The sequence below is a fragment of the Enhydra lutris genome, unplaced genomic scaffold, assembly GCF_002288905.1.
Source record: "Enhydra lutris kenyoni isolate GAN:26980312 unplaced genomic scaffold, ASM228890v2 scaffoldscaffold48, whole genome shotgun sequence".
NCBI lineage: Eukaryota > Metazoa > Chordata > Mammalia > Carnivora > Mustelidae > Enhydra > Enhydra lutris.
The window spans coordinates 3,116,661-3,135,412 of record NW_019154132.1 but is presented as its reverse complement, the minus strand read 5'-3'; the positions used below and the strand labels follow the sequence as shown (position 1 = coordinate 3,135,412).

The following is an 18,752-nucleotide window of genomic DNA, read 5'->3' as shown; positions in this document are numbered from 1 at the left end:
GGTAACCCCCATGCAATGACACTACGTATGGGTTAAACAGCTGTTCACTGAAAACTTCAAAGCCGCCATGCATGCGTGTACGAAAAAAAAAAAGAGAGCGAGAGATGGAAGAAAAAAGTCCACACATAGCACTGAAACACCAGCTATCAAAGATTCAACCTTTCTATGAAAAACCAGAAATTGCCAAGTTGAGTTATGAAATAAAGAAAAAGAAAAAAACTGCCATGACAGGAGAACTGTTTGAAAACAGGAATACCCACGAAGGTTGATCACAGGGAGATGGAAAGACCTCAGAAGAGAAAAGCGAGCCCAGATGAATAATGGGCTCAGCTGGAAGAGAATTCAGGGTAACCAGCTGTAGGACACCCGGTCCTGCCCGACAGGAAAGATCGCCAGCTCACTCTGTCAAAACTTCGTTTTATTATGGGAGCATCTTCTCTCTGCACGCGCGGGCAGACGTGGATGTGGCGTGAAGCGTCACTGCCCGAAGTACCAAGGAGGCGTGCAGTCGATGGGCTCTTCCTCCCAGATGGTTTTCAGCCGCTGGGCCCAGGACGCCACCATCGCCTTCCTCTCTTCTCCTGAGGCAATCTCGGGAGCAAAACTGATCTGCGGGGCGAGGACTTTAAATCCACAGAAGTGCAATGCCCCGTGCTGCGGCCACAAGGAAAGCAGAGAGCTGATCAGAAGTGGTATCCCTTCTGCGTCATCGAGGTAAACAACGAAAGGGGGGAAAGGACCTGAAATAAGCCTTTAAAGAAGAACAACTTCACCGCTACTAGGTAACCAAAGACAACTGAACTGCCCTATGCCCTTACGATGCGGGCAAGTGAGGTGAAGAACTCCGGGCAGCCGGAAACTTCCGATCCTAATTGAGATTCATCTGTAATCTTTGCTTCTGACTCAGACAGTAAACCTTATGGTTTTGATCGATTAGGCAAATTATGGTACATTCATACAGTGGATTATGTGACATTATTCTAGCTATGGTGTATATCCACGTATGGCTGTTCAAGATGTGTCAAGGAAACATAATGAGAAATCTGAAGCAGTGTTTGTGGTATACCATTTATGTAAAAACATAAACATAATAATGCTAATAAAAAATACACATGTAAAAATACATATGGGCCATAAGGAAATACATCAAATTATTGAAAGTAATTATTTTTAGGGGGAATTAAGAGAACTTTCTATTTTTATATTTTATACTCTCACTCTTTTTTCTTAATATGTATTTTTGAAAAATGAAAAGAATATATAAAGATTTTTTAAAAACCAGAAGAATTTAAGCTTGGCTCATGACCCCTAAGAGACGAGTTGACCTGTGGAGGAGGGAAGTTCAGGCCTGTAAGTTATCACTTTCTCCCACAGAGCATCACAAAATGAATCACTATCTTTTCAAAGACAGCTCTTACTAGAAAATATCACTCTCCCCTCTCTGCACTCCTTGCCTTAAAACCCAGGCTTGCCCTACCAGGGGTAAGTCAGGGGGCAAGAAGCCCACAGGTCACTGTCCGTATCTTTAAAGAAAGCTCACAAGCTGTTGAATATGTGATCTCCTACTGCTGGACAAAAGTCCCTTTATAACATCCTGGAAGAATGGTTTGCCTCTAGGCTTCTGGGTTTCCTGGGAGCTCGGAGCCAGGATGTGGCCGCCTGACCCAAAGCCTGCTCCCTCTGCCCCGACCCCCAGCTCAGTCCCTCAGCAAGGGGTGCCTCCCATGGGGACACCCCAGCTTGCCTGCATATGCACTGTCCCCTGCTGTCCCCTTCACAGACAGTCCAGGGGTGCACAAAGGCAGCTGGGTATCCACCTGAGAGCAGGCCCAGAGTCCCGGGAACCCGGGGAGGGGTGTGGGCTCTGGGGATGGGGCACAACCCCAGCTCCATGGACCATCACCTGTGGGAGGTGGAAGGCTGTCTGGGCTGCTGGCCCTGGGGCGCCTCTTGCCAGGGTCTGAGTGGGTTGCCGCCTTTACAAAGCACCGCCTGTCAGTGTAGACTGTGCCCCGGTGCTCCGCACACATTCACGGGACTGATAGCAGCTAACCAAGTTCAGCTTAGCTTCCACCCAACAAAGTCAAAGGGTGTCATTATAATAAATATGTGTTTCCCTATTGGCCCACTTTTTCAGTGCTAAGTAAGGCATTTGAAAGGGCAAAATGTTTTAACTTCTTGTATTCAGGTGGAGTCAAAATGGTCTGGATTCCAGGCTTCCATCACATCTCTGACTCCTGGGGGGGTGGGCTGCAGGGGAAGAGGAGGGGGTGAGGGGTGCAGCGGGTACCTGGAGGGGCCACAGGAAATATCGGAAATCTCCACTGACTCCGGTTTTCGTGTACATCTCGGCTGTGCTCCCCGTGGTTAATGAGAGGAGGGCCAATTTATTCTGTGGAGGAGAAAACGAATCCATGTGACTCCAGCAGCAAGGTGCAGAAGGACCAGGAGGGACAGTCTGAGGTCAGTTCCTCCAGGAATGGACAAATGATAACATTCTCCTCGAACACACCCAGCTACAGGCAGCAGCCACAGCCGCTGGGGACAGGGGAGGGACCAGACCGAGTGAACACGGGGCTCTACTGCACCCTGACTTCTGGCAGACAGTAGGGTGTGATGCCGGGTGCGGACAGGCAAGGCCCAGATGCTGATCGCCTGGGCTGCTGTGAGGGCCAATGAGGCAGCACAGCCCCTGGCCAGGACCACTCACGGAATGGCAGCATTACTTCACCATCCACGGCGGACCTCGTGGCTCTACGGCTTCCTTACATGCCCTTATTTTCTGAGGCTTTCGGAATTAAGACATTATTTATTTCAGTAAGGAGTGAACTTAGTAACAAATTCACCGCTACTGCATTGTGCACGCACTGGGTTCCATGCAATGCTCTCCCTGCCACATGCGTCATATTATCCTGTTTTTCAAGGAGGAACGTGAAGCTGTGAGGTGAAGAGACGTGAGGCCCCGGCTTGACTCTGCATCCCAGCGCAGACGCCCTCTCCCGAGCCGGAGCTCACACCGTGGGGCCCACTGCAGCCCTCCCGTGACACCAACTCTGGGCCTTCCTTGGCCCCGCCGTGCAGTTCGCGGCAGATGCATCTATATCCCTCACTAGACAAAAGCCCCATGACCTCAGAAATGACGCTTTCCTTGCCCAAGTACAGCACACAGGGCTTTGCACACAGCTGGTGCTCAATCAGTGTTTGTTGATAAAAAAGCAAACTAGAAACAGGACTTGAGGAGACGCCCCCCCACCAGTACGCAGAGATCCATATCCTGGGGCATGTACCTTGAGAAAACCAGCGTCGTAGAATCCTGGGATGTCAAAGGCAAAGCCCTGGCATAGGACCCTGTCCATCCAGCCCTTCAGGATAGCCGGCATGCCGAACCAGTACAGCGGGAACTGTGGACACAACACCAGGGAGAAATGGATGCTGCAGGCTACCTGACGTGGCAGGTTTGCTGATCTGGAAGGAATCCCACTGTCTTCCTCTTCCCAGGGGGCTGGGCCGGCGAGTATAAACAGAGGGCAGCACGACCGGGAGACTTTCTTCCCCTTCGCTTGGGGGCATGCAGCATGGACAGGGTGATGGTGGGCAGGGGGCAGAGCTGACCATGGTCCTCGTTGCTGTTACAGGTGGCTCTGTGTCCCCCGACCAGGACAGCCCCATCGGCTGGTCCTTGAGCAGAAGGGGTGGTGCTAGGAAGTTCTGGACGCTAGCTCAGTGGCAGCAGTCCCTGTGACTGATCCAATCAAGGAGCACCAGAGAAAGGTATGGAAAAGAATCTGGCCCTTTCCAGTTGCTGCCCTCTGGAAGTCAGACTGAGTTAAGTTCTGAGAAGCTCTGGATTTTGACACCAACGAAAGCCTTATAACCTCAGATTCTACACACCAGCAATAAGATCGACCTGAAGTCCATCCTGGTCTCCACAGAAACCCTACACTATATCCAGAATCATCATCAATGACAGATGAGCAGATAATGATCTGTTACCAAAGGCAGAGGGAAACCCGTGTTTCATGTGCTTTTGCTATAAATCTAATACAGGACTTGGCATTGAAATTTAAACTCCATGGCCCACTGCTGTGTGATGCTGACAAGTTACTTCGCCTCCCTGTGCCTCCTTTTCCTCATTGGGCAACAAGGCTAGTACACGTTACTAGGCCACAGCATCGTGGGGAGGATTCCATGACACGAAACAGTGCTTAGAACAGAGTAAATGCTCAGTGAGTGATGGGGAGTAGTGATCACTAATAAGTAGTAGTGAGGAATGAAGTTCTTATTAATGTTGAATGAAAAACAGGACACTTACAATGCAGGCCCTCTGGGCAACGCATCAGGAAAAGAGGAAAGGCAGAGGGAAAGGAGCTGTGAGATGGAGTAGTGAAAAAGAAAGATGAGTACAGAAAGGAGAGGCCTTGGCTTGCTTTAGCTATCCAGGAGTGCAGGAGCGGGGATAAAGGAGAGACGGGTTCCTTGTGGTCACCTGATCCCAGAGGACAGGAAAGAAGAGTCAGAGAGCTCAGTATGGTTCTGCTTGGACCATGGGCCCAGGTTGCTGGGCCAGCTGTGATACAGCTTACTGTCCAGGTGTGGCTACTATCCTGTGGATGACAAAGCATGGGGCAAGCACGCTCGGTGGCACCGTGATCCGGCCTCGCAGAACTGGGATGGAAGCACAATTCGCACTCTGATCAGGTTAGCCGCTCCAGATTGCCTGGGAAAGAAAGGGAAGGGGCCAGGAGAGGGCGTCTAGACATAGCTAGCCTGGGTGGGGCAGAAGAGGAGGGCTGAAGCATTCCCTTCTCCCGTGCGGGTTGGGTTATTTTACCAAGGGTCTGTGAACTTTGCCTTCTGGACATGTTGTTTCACTTGGAAACTGGTCGCATCCTCACCCCTCCCCGGCACGTGGGGGTCTTGTTCTCTCACCCACTCCCCGCCTTTCCTCTGTGTTGGTAACAGAGACAACTGGGACCCATCAGATCCATCTTGGAGATTCCGGACCTAGAGCCCCCAGTCCATGGTGTGGTGTACAGCAAGAGGACAGAGCCCGCATGTGGGGAGCAGCAGAGGAGAATCAGAGGGAGAGGGAAGAAGGGTCCCTGAAGCCCAGCTAGCCTGTCCTTGGCTTCCACGAGACCCAAGGGATCAGGGCCCTGAAAATAAATTCCTTTTTTTTAGTTGACTTGGATTTCTGTCAACCCAACAGCTCCCCCAGAGCACGCTTACTTTGCTGCCAGGCTCACCGTTCCCCCTGTGGGTACACATGCCTGTCCAGCTGGGGAAGGGGCGGGTGTGTGTGGCCGGGATGAGTTAGAAACCGCAGAAGCAGGATCCTGGCCCAGTTCTCTCTGCAGGGAGTCCTAACCTGGGGCAATTTGTTACTGAGTGCACAGGTGGGCTGGTGAGGAAACCAGTGACAGGAAGAAAACAAAAGACGACTTTCCTCTTAATAATTGAGATATTTAGGGCAGGAGTTGCATTTGGACCAAATTACCTTGCGTCAACAAATCTGGTTTTCATGCAGCCTCTGCCTATGTGGGGTGGGGAGCAGAAGGGAATGAAGGCAAGTCCCCCGCATGGTGCAGATGCTTCTCAGAGCGCTGGGCTACAGGGGATTCCTTACTACTTACTTGGGAGTCAGGATCTTGAATGAATATTGGCTACACGGATCTCCTTACCTAATTAGACATAAGTAAGTGTGCAAATGTGCTAACAACATTAATACCATTTCTTAGAGGTGTGCGACTCAATATTTGGAAAGAGCGTGTATATGGAATGATCTAATTTGTTATAATAATTGGAGACAAAACAAACCTGAAATATCACTAGATCAGCTTCCTGAACCTTTTTCTGTTCGTCAGTTATGTCACTGGCCAGACACCTCCTCTTAAAGGCTTCATATGCTTCCACCCCATAGTTGAAAAACTCAGGATTAGAGAGGGCACCTGGAGAAGAAAAGGCCAAATGTTCTCACTCTCATATGCGCACCCACAGCCTGTCCTGGCCAATCCCACTGGCATCCCCATTACCTGGACTCCCTAAAGCAAGTGGCCGGACATTCACTGAGACCCCACCAGGTGATGGGCCCTGGGGGTCAGGCTACGGAAATAAAAAGAGAAGAAGCTACTGTTCTCACCTGGGACTCAAAGTCCTGTAAGAGTAGATAATAACCACATGATGAATATACAAGACAACAGTCAAGCTAGCTCCGTCTAATGTTACTTCCAGAGAAGCCTCCCATCTTACAATAAAGATGCATATGGTCTAACCCAGTACAGCAGTGGCTGGCTCTGCTTGCTTGGGCTAGTGATGAACTTTGTAAACCAGGCTTTGAAGATGGGCGGGAGTTCACCAGGTGCCCTGGAGGGAAGAGACAGGACAGTCTGGGCATAAGACACAGAGAAGGCAGGGTGTCCAGCAACCGGGCCTGTCCAGGAAAGGGCCACCAGGAGGCAACCTCCAAAGCAATGGGTGAAAGGCCAGGGGGGCTGCAGGTGATGTGAGCAGAGAGATGGGCCAGGTCTTGTGAGCCTTCTCGTGGAGCTTGAACTTCTCCTGCCTGTGGGGAGCCCTGTGGCGTAGGCGGGAAATACATGAATGCTCTGAAGTGGGTGTGCACAAGCTCAGTGTAGCCGCAGGGATGCAAGAGCGAGCCAGGTAGGGGAGGCACAGTTAGGCAGCAGCAGTGGGGGGTGGGAGGAGGGGGCTACGGTAAAACTTACAGCACTGCCCACCGCAACCAAAATGAAAAAGAAGTTATTTTGATCTATGCTTTTAACTGGGACCTTGTCAACAAAAAGGATTCATCAATCCCAGCTTACCATTCACTGAGGACCCCCTACCTATCAGGTGCTGTGCTCCACATACATTTCCCTTTCCGTTTTTTTAACAACTGGGAAGTGTAAGTCCCAGTCTACCAAAGAGGAAACTGAGACTTTAGAGAGGCTGAGTGACTAGTTCCATACCACAGAGGTTTTGGTGGCAGCAGAGGTGGGACGACCAGGCCAGGTATGAACCACTCCACTACATGGGGTCTGGAAAGGAGCAGACACACCCCCAGCCATGTGGAGAGGAACGGAAAGGAAGACTGAATCCCAGCTCTTTAAAAAGACTCATACTTTAGAAATAGACAACGTTCCTTGCTTCCTCTTTTAATCTACATGTATTTGATTTTCATCCAAAAAACACCTACTGAGTGTTTCCTGAGTATGAGGTTCTGTACTGACAGGAAAACCCAGAGGGTAACTGCTACAGGCAAGAGGTTGTGTTCTCTCAGGCAGGTTCTAGGTAGGGTTTTGGCCAGTCACCATGTGTGGAACCTACAGCAGGCCTGGGGTGGTTCTGATGATGGTGAACAAAGATGAAAAGAGGTACGTAGGCCAAATATATTCCAGGTAAATTTCAAAAGTAAATATCAAAGTAAAGGTATCTAAGTATAATTGGAAAGTAAGAATATTTTTGTAAGTGTGGGTATGGGGAGGCCTTCCTAAGCAAGGCAGAAAACCCAGAGCCATAAAACAAAGACTGGCACAGAGCTTGAAATAAAAGGTGGGAACAACTTAGATATAAATCAGCAGGGGAACTGGTGAGTAAGTTATATTACATCCCATGGAGTGCTATGAAATCATTTAAAACTTAAGACTTCCCAAGATCTAAGTGAATAAAAAGCAAGTCCCATGACGTGGCACCATTTACATCTGTATCCATAAAGTTTTGAAACTATAATTTACATGGATATGTACCCTTGTTGATATTTAAAGTAAGATCCACAATGATCTACACCAAAAAATTAAACTAATTTGTCTCCATGGACAGGGTCGGACTATGGAGTATATATGAAAAGGGGCTACACTTCTTACCCTATATGTTCACCTTATTCAGGATATTTTAAAATATTTTTAAAAATAAGCTTGTGTTACTTCATCCACTTAAAAACACAAGAGTCTTAAAAAAAAAAAAAAGAGTCTGTTTTCCCAGTCCCTGCTCTGTTGTTCCTTAAGTGAAAATGAATGACTGATATATTAAAATGGAAGAAAGACAAGAAGATACAGGATGTCAGCTATTACCATCAATATTAAATATTAAACCTTGGGATTATCACTAACACAATTATAAACAGAAAGAAATTAAAGGTATTGAATACTGGAAATGCTGAGGTGAAATTATCATTATTTGCAGATGATCTGATGGTATATCCGGAAAGCCCCAGAGAATGAGCTAAAAATCTACTACAAACAGTAAGAAAATTAGTCGTGGCTGGGTACACACACACTCGCAGGCACACAAACAGGCACACAGAGATTATCCAACTTCACGTAGAGAAACGAAAACCAATTCAAGTATTATGCAAGATCTGTATGAAGAGCTGCAGGGTTGTTCAGGAAGACGGGAGCAAATGAAAACTCATACCTTCTCCTGGGTAGGATCAGTATAATGGAAGTTCATCTGTAAGTTTAATGGAATCTCAATAAAGATATCATCAGGTTACTTTCTGAATCTGGAAAGTTAATTCAAAAGATTTTATAGAAAAGTAAAGTAAACTAGCTAGAAAAATAGAAAATAAGGCAAACATGGCGACCTAATTCTATCAGATACTGTATCACTTTCCAAAATAATTAAAGCCATGTTGTACTAAATCTATGAACAGACAGGAAAAAAAAAAAACAAAACCCAACAGAATACAAAGTGTATAACAGAATCAAAGGTACATGAGAAGTAAAATCACAGTGAAGGTGGCATTTTAATTTAGGGGCTGGATCATGCAATAAATGATTATGAGACAACAAGTGCGTTCTTAGAAAAAATATTGGACCCATACCCAAATAAATTTTAAGTAGATAAAATATTTTTTTAAAGTAAAATATGTCAAACACTAGACAAGACTATAAAATTTTAAAAAAATCTTAGAATTTATATAAGCGTGACACAAAATCTAGAAGTCATGGAAGAAAAAGACTGATCAAAAGCTAACTAGGTAAATAAAATCCTACATGGAAAAAAAAAACCAACATAAGCAAAGTCAAAACAAAGCACATATTAAGTAAAAATTGTCTGTTTACAATTCATATCCCACATAAGAAACTAATTTTTTAATATATAAAGAGCTCTTTAAAACCAATAAGAGACAGAAGAGAAAAATGAGTAAGGAATATAAAATATTTAAATTTTGTTAATATAATATAAACATTTATAATTATAAAATACTAATATAAAGCTAAAAGTATCTCGCTTTTCAAAAAGAGTATTTTAGAAAATGCATGCAAAACATCATTTTGTTAAAAAAAAAAAAAAAATCCAGTCAAGAAATGGGCAGAAGACATGACCAGACATTCTTCCACAGAAGACATACAAATGGCCAACAGACACATGAAAAAAATGCTCCACATCCCTCGGCATCAGGGAAATACAAATCAAAACCACGATGAGAGACCACTTCGTACCAGTCGGAATGGCTAAAACCAACAAGACAGCAAACGACAAGTGCTGGAGACGATGTGGTGAAAGGGAACCCTCTTACACTGTTGATGGGAATGCAAACTGGTGCAGCCACTTTTGGAAAACAGTATACAGGTTTTTCAAAAAGTTAAAAATAGAGCTACCCTAAGACTCAGCAACTGCACTACTAGATATTTTTCCAGAGGATACAAACACAGTGATTTGGAGGTGCACCTGCACCCCAATGTATACAGCAGCAATGTCCACAACAGCCAAACTATGGAAAGAGCTGAGATGTCCATCGACAGAGGATTGGATAAAGAAGATGGGGTCCGTATATACAATGGAATACCACTCAGCCATCAAAAAGAAGTCTTGCCATTTGCAACATAATGAATGGAACTGGAGAATATTATGCTAAGGGAAATAAGTCAGTCAGAGAAAGACAAATACCATATGATTTCCCTCATATGTGGAATTTAAGAGACAAAACAGATAAACACAGGGGAAGGGAAGGAAAAATTAAGCAAGATGAAAATAGAGAGGGAGACAAACCACAAGAGACTCTCAACTACAGGAAACAAACTGAGGGTTGCTGAAGGGGAGGTGGGTAGGGGGATGGGGTAACTGGGTGATGGGCATGAAGGAGGGCACTTGGTGTAATGAGCACGGGGCATTAGATGCAACTGATGAATCACTAAACGCTACCTCTGAAACTAATAATTTTAAAAATACCAGGAAAAAACCCCCCAAAACTCCCTCATGCTGTATCCCTTAAATATATATAACTTTTGTCAACTATGTCTCAATGCAGCTGCGAAAAAGAGAAAATGCTTCTTACATAAACACAGGCAGTAAAGCTTACTTACAATGAGAGAAAGGCACATCAGAACTATACTGGGAGGCCATTCTTTACCTGACAGACTGGAATTTATCAAAATCGGTCATGCAGAGGAAATGAGCACTTGCAAACATGTTGGTGTGACTGTAAACTGGTCCATTTACCATCTGATATTATCTACGAAAATCAAGACTGCACCTTCCCTCTGACCAGCAATTCTACCTCTAGATACACCTGGATATGCAGAAAAACACACATGGCCATGATTCTTCCTTATAGCTCTGTGTGTAACAGGAAAAGATCAGGAATGATCTGAAATGCCCGGGCAGTAGGGGCTACTAGAACTATGACACCTCCACACAGTGAATACTCTGGGCAGTGAAAACACATGCAATGTGCAACACCTGTAAAATATGCTACCGTTCTGAAACAAAGTGGAGAGAAAATGGAGACTATCCCTGTAATTGCGTTCCATAGCACAGATAACTCTGGAGGGACACAGAGACGAGTGAACGCCCTGGTGGGACAGGGATGGGAAAAAGATCTGCCATGTAGACTCTCCCGACTTGAGAACTGGGTACCGTGTGCAGTGGTTAGTTTTGTCAAAATATTTTTTCCGTTAAAAAATTAGAAAAAACAAAGTTAAAAGAAACAGGGGTGCCAGGGTGGCTCAGTCGGTTAAGCGTCTGCCTTCAGCTCAGGTCATTGGGATTGAGCCCCGCATCGGGCTCCCTGCTCAGCAGGGAGTCTGCTTTTCTCTCTGCCCTTCACTCCGCTCGTGCTCTCTCTCTCAAATAAATAAATAAATAAATAAATAAATAAAATCTGACCCCAAAATTCAAACAACAAACACCATTCAGCCCATGACTCACCGATGACATCCTTCCTGGTGGCCCGTGGCTCGAAGTCCATGGCGTACAGATCGGAGATGGTGACGGTGCAGCCCTGCTTGCTGAGTTCCTCTACTGCCACTTTCTTCAAGGACCCATTTAAAGACTTGGGTTCTTGGTGGGCATAGACAATGAGCACTTTCTTGCCTGTATCGGAAAGGAAATGATTTCTCCTGAAGAACAATTCCTCTTGGTCAAAATTCCAAGAAGACTAAGATAACAACAAAACGTAGTTTTTGTGTTGGTCCAACATACATGGACCACAGGTTCAAGTTAGGAAATACCAACCTTTGTCACAGGTAACAGTTTTAACGTAATGAACAGTTTTAAGAGTCCAGTTGTAACATAGCTCGTGGTTGCCGGTTGCCTGAGTTTACTAAGGCACAGATATAAAATGGGTCAAATTAGGATTCCTCAAAAATAACATCATGAATTTCTTGAAAGGCCTGAGCTATAGCAATTATCTTCTATCAGAGGTTTCCGCCCTGTTGACAAACACCAAAAGTGAAAGCTACCATGACGAATTTCTCCAGCTAACCCTACTTTGGCAGGCCTCGGCTACGGACAGCTCTGTCTCCTTCTCCTTCAGGCCCACAGAAATGGGACGAGTAAACCAGGCAGGGAAAATCAGACCCCTAACCCCAGAGGGAGGCAGGGTCTAGACAGAGCCCGCTTTGAGTGACGAGGCTGATGTAAAGGCTCTATGAAGAGTCTCAGCTTTACAGGTCCTGCCTGTGTCATTAACACCAACAGCCTCTGAAGCAACATCTCCCTCGTTCAGAAGATTCTGGGAGGTCATGTACTGATTTATTCTGGGAGGCGGCTTTAGTCATTTGCTTAAATTTGCCCTCGGTAATGTCAAAGACTAAAATGTTTGAACTCTTGATTTAAATTTTTCGTTTTAGGCCCCTAAGGAGGAAATACCAATGTTAGTTTGAAGCAGTTTCAGGCACTCAACTGGGTATAAAGGTTGGATTCAAGGGCTTAGGTTAATGGTTAACATTTTTATTTTAACTTCTCAGACTCACTGGTGACATAGGAACTCTACCAATGGATACAAATGAAACATCCACATCAGTGGTTCTCAGGTGGGGGCGGTATCCCCTCCCAGGGGGACAGCTCACAATGTCTGGAGACACTCTGAGTTGTCACCGCTAGGGAGAGTGCAGCTGGCATCTGGTGGAGAGATACCGGGAGAGCTGCTAGACATCCTACAATGGACAGGACACACCACACCAAAGGGTCACTGGCCCAGGATGTCAGTAGTGCTCAGGGTCAGAAGCCCGAGTCTACACCAGACTGTGTCAAGTCAGGTGGGTCCTTACATTCTAAAATGAAGAATTTTTGACAGAGAAAGAGAAAGCACAATTAGGGGGAGCAGCAGGCAGAGGGAGAGGGAGAAGCAGGCTTTCCGCTGAGCAGGGAGCCCAAAATGGGGCTCGATCCCAGGACCCTGGGATCATGACCTGAGCCGAAGGCAGATGCTTAACCAACTGAGCCACTTAATTCTTGAAATTAAGAATTTTTATGCCATATTGTTGAGAGGAACAATAAGCTACAGAATGGTGTGTGTGTGTGTGTGTGTGTGTGAGCAGGGACAAGAATAAAAATTGAGTCATGCTGAATTTTAAACCATGGTTACTCCTGAGGTTCATTCACTCAGTATAAGTATTTATGAGCACTACCATAGCCTGGGTATCATTCCAGAGACTAGAGGCAGAGCAAAAACAAGATAAGCATGGCTCTCATTTTTGAGGAACTTATAGTCTGGTGGGGTTTGAAATGCACAATAAAACAAGAAAATACAAAACAAGATAATTCCAAATAGTGATTCATGTTAAAAACAAAACATTTCAGGGCGCCTGGGTGGCTCAGTGGGTTAAGCCGCTGCCTTCGGCTCAGGTCATGATCTCAGGGTCCTGGGATCGAGTCCCGCATCGGGCTCTCTGCTCAGCAGGGAGCCTGCTTCCCTCTCTCTCTCTCTCTCTCTGCCTGCCTCTCTGTCTACTTGTGATCTCTCTCTGTCAAATAAATAAATAAAAAATCTTAAAAACAAACAAACAAACAAACAAACAAAAAACCAAAACATTTCAGTGTTGTTTGGGTTTTTATAACATATTTAATTTCTAATTAAATTTTTTTTTTTTTAAAAAGCTTATCTCCCCCATAGGTTACAGTCACCTGCCATGTTCTAAGATGATGAATTCTTCCACTCTGACTACTACGAAAGGGAGTGTCTGCTGTTAATCCTGGGCACGGAAGGATTCAGAGGGCAAGCTGCAGGCGTTCAGCTGTGGTGGGTCGCTCTGCTCAGCAACACCAACAATCTGGAAGAGAACACAAACACGTGAGGGAAGGGGACAGATGTGGTGAGGTCAGTGTACCAACGGCAGGCCTCAGGAAGGACATGTGGATGGGTCTGAAAAAAGATTTCTCAAGAGAGGCAAGGAACCACTTGAAGATTTCAGCCTCAGAGGACATATCATGCAGGGTGCCAAAACCAAGACTTTTTTTTTTTTTTTGAGGACTCGGAACCTTCCATGAAGGTAGTCAAAACAAAGAGGTCCTAGAAAATGAGATATGATAAGAAGCAGGAGACATGTTTCTGTGTCCTTCCTCCCTCTCCCACATTTCCATGTCCCCACCCACCAGTAGTCAACACAGCGGAACAGACAAAGGTCAGGGGTGTTGGTCAGAAATTCAGTTACCGTGTCTACTGTGGTCTGCAAAGTCCCAGCAAGGCTGAGAAGAGCAAGACAGACAAGACATACATATGGTGGCCTGCATGTAATAAGTGGAGGAAAAATATTAGTTCTGGAAAAATATTAGTTCTCCCAAGAAGGCCTCAAAGGCACAAGAGAAGCCTGAATCCTTACTCCAGGCTAGCCAGCTCTTAAATAATCAGCTTCATTCTGGGAAAGACAAGACCCCTCCAACAAACCTGCTCCCTCTGCCAGAAGAAACAGCCCACACAGAGCCTGTGGCTCAGGGTCACTGTGGAGATGCTGTGGGATGCATGTTGTATCAAATGACAATTTTTAAAGAAGATTTATTTGTTTATTTGATACAAAGAGAGAGAATACAAGCGGGCAGAGCAGCAAGCAGAGGGAGAGGGAGAAGCAGACTCCCCATGGAGCAGGGAGCCCTATGTGGGGCTTGATCCCAGGACCCTGGCATCATGACCTGAGCCGAAGGCAGCTGCTTGACCCACTGAGCCACCCAGGCGCCCCATCAAATGACAATTTGGACATATCAGTGCATCTTTATCGGGTAACAAGAACAGAGAGACAGAAAACAGGCTTATCCATGGTCACGACTGGAATCTGGAGCAGGGCCTCAATTAGCCTCTTCCTGGGCCCTCCATGCCTCCGGCTGTCCGGGAGCCGTGGGTCAAGGGCTGAGGTATGCAGAATGCTGCCAAGAAGTGAGGGTGGGCTGCAGGGGAATGGGCTCTGGCCCAGGTTGGGCGTCCCAGGGACAGAAAGAAAAAGAGATTTAAATAATAGTGGCCGGAACTGAGTCGAGGGCAGGCAGGATGCTTAACTGGAGCTGGGGCAAAGAGCTCTGGTCAGACAGGGTGAGAACGCCAACACCATCATACCTCAAAGGTGAGTTTAAATCCTGCCCATTTGCTCAAGTTGACTACTGACTGAACAGTTGGGAATCTGTGTCTTTGGCTACCCAACATCCCCTCCTGGTTTTCACCAACAATCCCTGAATTTATTCAGGTGTCAGTGTGTCCAGCTAGTCCCTCCATTTTCCAGTCTTCCACTCAGGGGTGGCCAAAGAAGTGAAGGAGAAGCCATTACATGTGGCTCCAAGGACATATCCTTAAAAGGGCTGACCCGGGAGGGGCGAGGATTGTGGGGGCACCATTTCAGCCCCTGCCGCTGGCCTTCCTCTGAGCCGCACTGTGGAATGACAGCTAGGGCTCTGTCATTAATTTGTTGTCATGGGGGTAGACGCTCTGGACCAAGGACGGCAGCGCAGAGATATGAAAGGAACCTGGATACCTGATGCTTCTTTGGGGCTGTGAGACGGTTATGAATTGCAACCTTCAGACTTCTTCATATGGGAGAGCAAATGTAGAATCGTGGTTAATCGCCTGGAGTTGACTGTCCATCAACAGCAGTGAATGGAATACAATTCCAATCTATGTATTCGTTCAGCTGGGTCACCGACTGATAGGAGGACTCTGGCCAAGTACTGCGCCCGGTTGGGGAGGCCACAGCAGTGAACAAGACAGGTAAGAATGGAACTTTATACTCTCAGCTGGAGGAGGGGGAAGCTGGGCAGACAAAACCAGCAGGCAAAGAAGGCAACCATAATATTCAAGATAGTGGTAAGTACTAATAATAATGCTAAGTAACAGCGATAGTGATAAGAAAACAAAGTCCTTTTGTGACTAAAATGGCATGGGGTACATTTGCTATTTTAGATAGGAGCTCCAGGAAAGTATGTCTGGGAATAAGGATGTGAATGATGTTAGGGATCCAGTCATGCAAATATCAGAGGTTTAGGCAGAGGGAATGGCAAGAAAGAGGCCTGAGATAAGAACTGGCCTGGAGTGTTCAAGAAAGCCTGACTGGCCTGCGCCTTTAAAAAAAAAAAAAGTTGGATGGTGGGAGATGTGGTCAGAGAGGTGAGGTGGGGTCTGTAGGCTGGGGAAAGGATCTTACTCAGACTAACAGAGAGCCACTGGAGCATCTTAAGCAGGAGAATGGTAGGATCTGATTACTTTTTTTTTTTTAAGATTTTATTTATTTGATAGAGACAGAGAGATCACAACTAGGCAGAGAGGCAGGCAGAGACAGACAGGGAAGCAGGCTCCCCACTGAGCAGAGAGCCCGATGTAGGGCTCGATGCAGGGCTCGATCCCAGGATCCTGAGATCATGACCTGAGCCGAAGGCAGAGGCTCAACCCACTGAGCCACCCAGGCGACCGGATCTGATTACTTTTTAAAAGGTTATCAGTGTCACAGCCGGCTTTGGGAACACCTTATCCTGAGATTCTACTTGGGTTTGGATAAAATGCTTTAATTTTAATGTCCATGACAATGCATGCATTCTTTTGCATCCCCAGGCCTCACCATTCACTGCTGTTTTGCTTGGCCCAGTTTCCATATTTACATCCATATTGCCTGGCCGCCTGAGGCATTTGAGTTCATGACTCCCCATCTCGTCCATTCTTCTATTTGTAGGGGCTAAGACACAGACCCAGGAAGTGAACGACTTGTCCAAAATCAGAGAAGAGACTCCAAGCCAGGCTCCTTACTAGCTGTCCAGTGCTCTTCACCGCTCTCCCCACTCACCTTGCTTAACACCCTCCTGCACAGAGGCAGTTTCCTTTGTTAGGAAGAAGGCACTTACCCAGCTCAAAAAGAAAAAGGAACCATGCGGTGTGTGAAAGTTAATAAAGGGAAATATCATTTGAAGTGGAGTCAGGACACCCCATAGGGGGACCTCTCACCCATATACTTCCCCTCACAGCAAACCTTACATTCCTGAACAGGAAGACGTTCATTTTACAGCCCCAGTGGGAGGAAGAAAGATTTTTTTTTCTCCTTGCCCAGCAACAGTCCAGTTAGTAAGAAACTGCCACAACTCAGCCCACCAGAAAGGATCACCACCCTGAACTCTTTCCTTCCTCCAAGAGGCTCAACAGACCTTTGTTTAAAGCAGTTCTTCCCAAATTCCTCCTTTTTCTCTATAGAGTAATGTTCCTCTGTTCCTCTTCTTTGTTCTCCAGACTGACCTATGGTTTGCCATAGCCTGCAGGTCCCACATTGGAATTCCTCTGCAATTCCTGAATACACTCATTTTGCTAGTAAAATAACTGTTTTTGTTTGTTTGTTTGGTCAACAGGTTATTAAACTATATATACCATACCAAATGGGCTCTGATATTTTTATGCATATTATTTCATCTTAATTCGCAGAGTACCCAGAAACTATTTTATAATATTTTCATTTGATTTCTGTGAAAATTAATAAAAGGAAGGGTCATTTAGAGTGGAGTCAGGGGCCAGCAGGAGCAGCCCTTGCACGTTATCGCTTGGTCAACCGCAGATCCAAGCAGAAGAGACAGATTCACTTTGCAGAGAGATACTACCTAAGTGTCCCAGCAAGAAGTAGAAAGGTTTCCTCTTAGACTTTCTGGTTCTAACAGCCTTCCCCAACTCCCCTCTCCCAGCATTGCTCCTGTTCCTTCCGGGCACTTGCCTGTGGCTTTACCTGAGCTTGCTTGTTCCAGACGGCAAATCTCCGCAGTTTCCAGTTTTTTTTTTTTTTTTTTTTTTTCCTGGTTGGTAAAATAACTGTCACTTTTATTTTTAAGGTTAAGAGTTTTTAAAAACATGTATGCATGCCCAAATGTGCTCATTTCTCTTACTGGGCACCCAAGTTATTTGTCTCCCCTCCCAACTATAAACAGCACTGCTAGCCGATGTCTCCTTTAATACATATTCCTTTTCATTCCTTTGGCTAATATTCTCAGGAGGACAAAAAGCTGAAGACTATTTTTCTAGGATCTGCTACAGCCAGCCAGGAGCCAAAACAGAGGCGGCTCCCTGCGGCCAGCGTAGCCCTGGCCGGTGCTCCGCGGGCCTAAATGATGGCACGCCCTGTCCACACCTACCCTGGGCTGCGTGTTTCATTTTTAACACGAGGGTAATCACACCGCGTACCTCCTAGGGCAGAGGGCCCGTTAGAGGAGACGATTCTGCTAAACACTCACAACCGGACCTAGCACACGGTAAGAGGTAAGTACAGTGCCAGGGTCCAAGGGTGAATGGCCCGCGGCGCGGACCGCAGCGTCGCGGAAAGTGCCCTCCAACCCTCACCCCGCGCCAACTCCCCGCACCTTGGCGAGGGAGGGCCCTCACCTTGAGGGCAGCGCAGGACCCGGAGAAGCAGCTGCAGGTCTCAGACCTCCGCCTTCAGGAGCGAAGCCCCCGGCGTCCGAGCTAGCTTCCAGCCCCGCACTCTAAGACGTCCGCTGGGCGACCAACTGCGGCTGCGTTCTGCGCCGCCAAGCCGCGTGCACTGGCGCTGCCCCGCGGGTCCTCAGGGCCCAGGCACTCCCTCGTCCCAGCGCCGCCCCGCGCACCGCCCCCCGCGCCGCCTCCCGCCTGGGCTGTCCTGACCTGTGCCCCGCCCCACATCTGTAGCAGTGGCTCTGGACCCGGGCTGGGGAGGGGAAGCCCTCCTTCTGTGAGCTTCTTCCCTTCTCCATCCCTGGTTAGGTATCCAGGTTAAAAAAGGCGGGTCCACGGCGTAATACTTAGCAATGAAAAGCAACGAACACCCAACAGCCTGTGAGACTCTCCAGAAAATTATGCTGAGTGAAAAGAGCCAATCTCAAGAGGTTCCACGCTGTAGGACTTACTTTATATGACATTCTTGAAATGACAAATTACAGAAATGGAGCACAGGTTAGTGATTGCCAGGGTTTAGGAAAGGGGTAACTGGGAACAACAAGGACCCTTGTGGTGATGGAAATGTTCTGTATGGGACCGTGTCAATGTCAGTATCCTGGCTGCGATACTGCACTGTAGTTTGGCAGAATGTTCCCGGTGCAGGATT

General features: G+C 46.8%; 1 protein-coding gene across 1 annotated transcript; it reads right to left on the bottom strand.

The window, feature by feature from the left end:
• Nucleotides 1-409: 409 nt before the first annotated feature.
• Nucleotides 410-18,095, bottom strand: LOC111156722 (N-ribosyldihydronicotinamide:quinone reductase 2). Its single transcript, XM_022517766.1, has 7 exons — nucleotides 18,053-18,095; nucleotides 13,351-13,496; nucleotides 11,152-11,316; nucleotides 5,818-5,948; nucleotides 3,288-3,401; nucleotides 2,291-2,392; nucleotides 410-654 (listed from the first exon to the last, which is right to left on the bottom strand). The coding sequence occupies exons 2-7, from the start codon at nucleotides 13,355-13,357 to the stop codon at nucleotides 478-480; spliced, it is 696 nt and encodes a 231-aa protein (XP_022373474.1). The 5' UTR covers nucleotides 13,358-13,496; nucleotides 18,053-18,095; the 3' UTR covers nucleotides 410-477.
• Nucleotides 18,096-18,752: the final 657 nt, after the last annotated feature.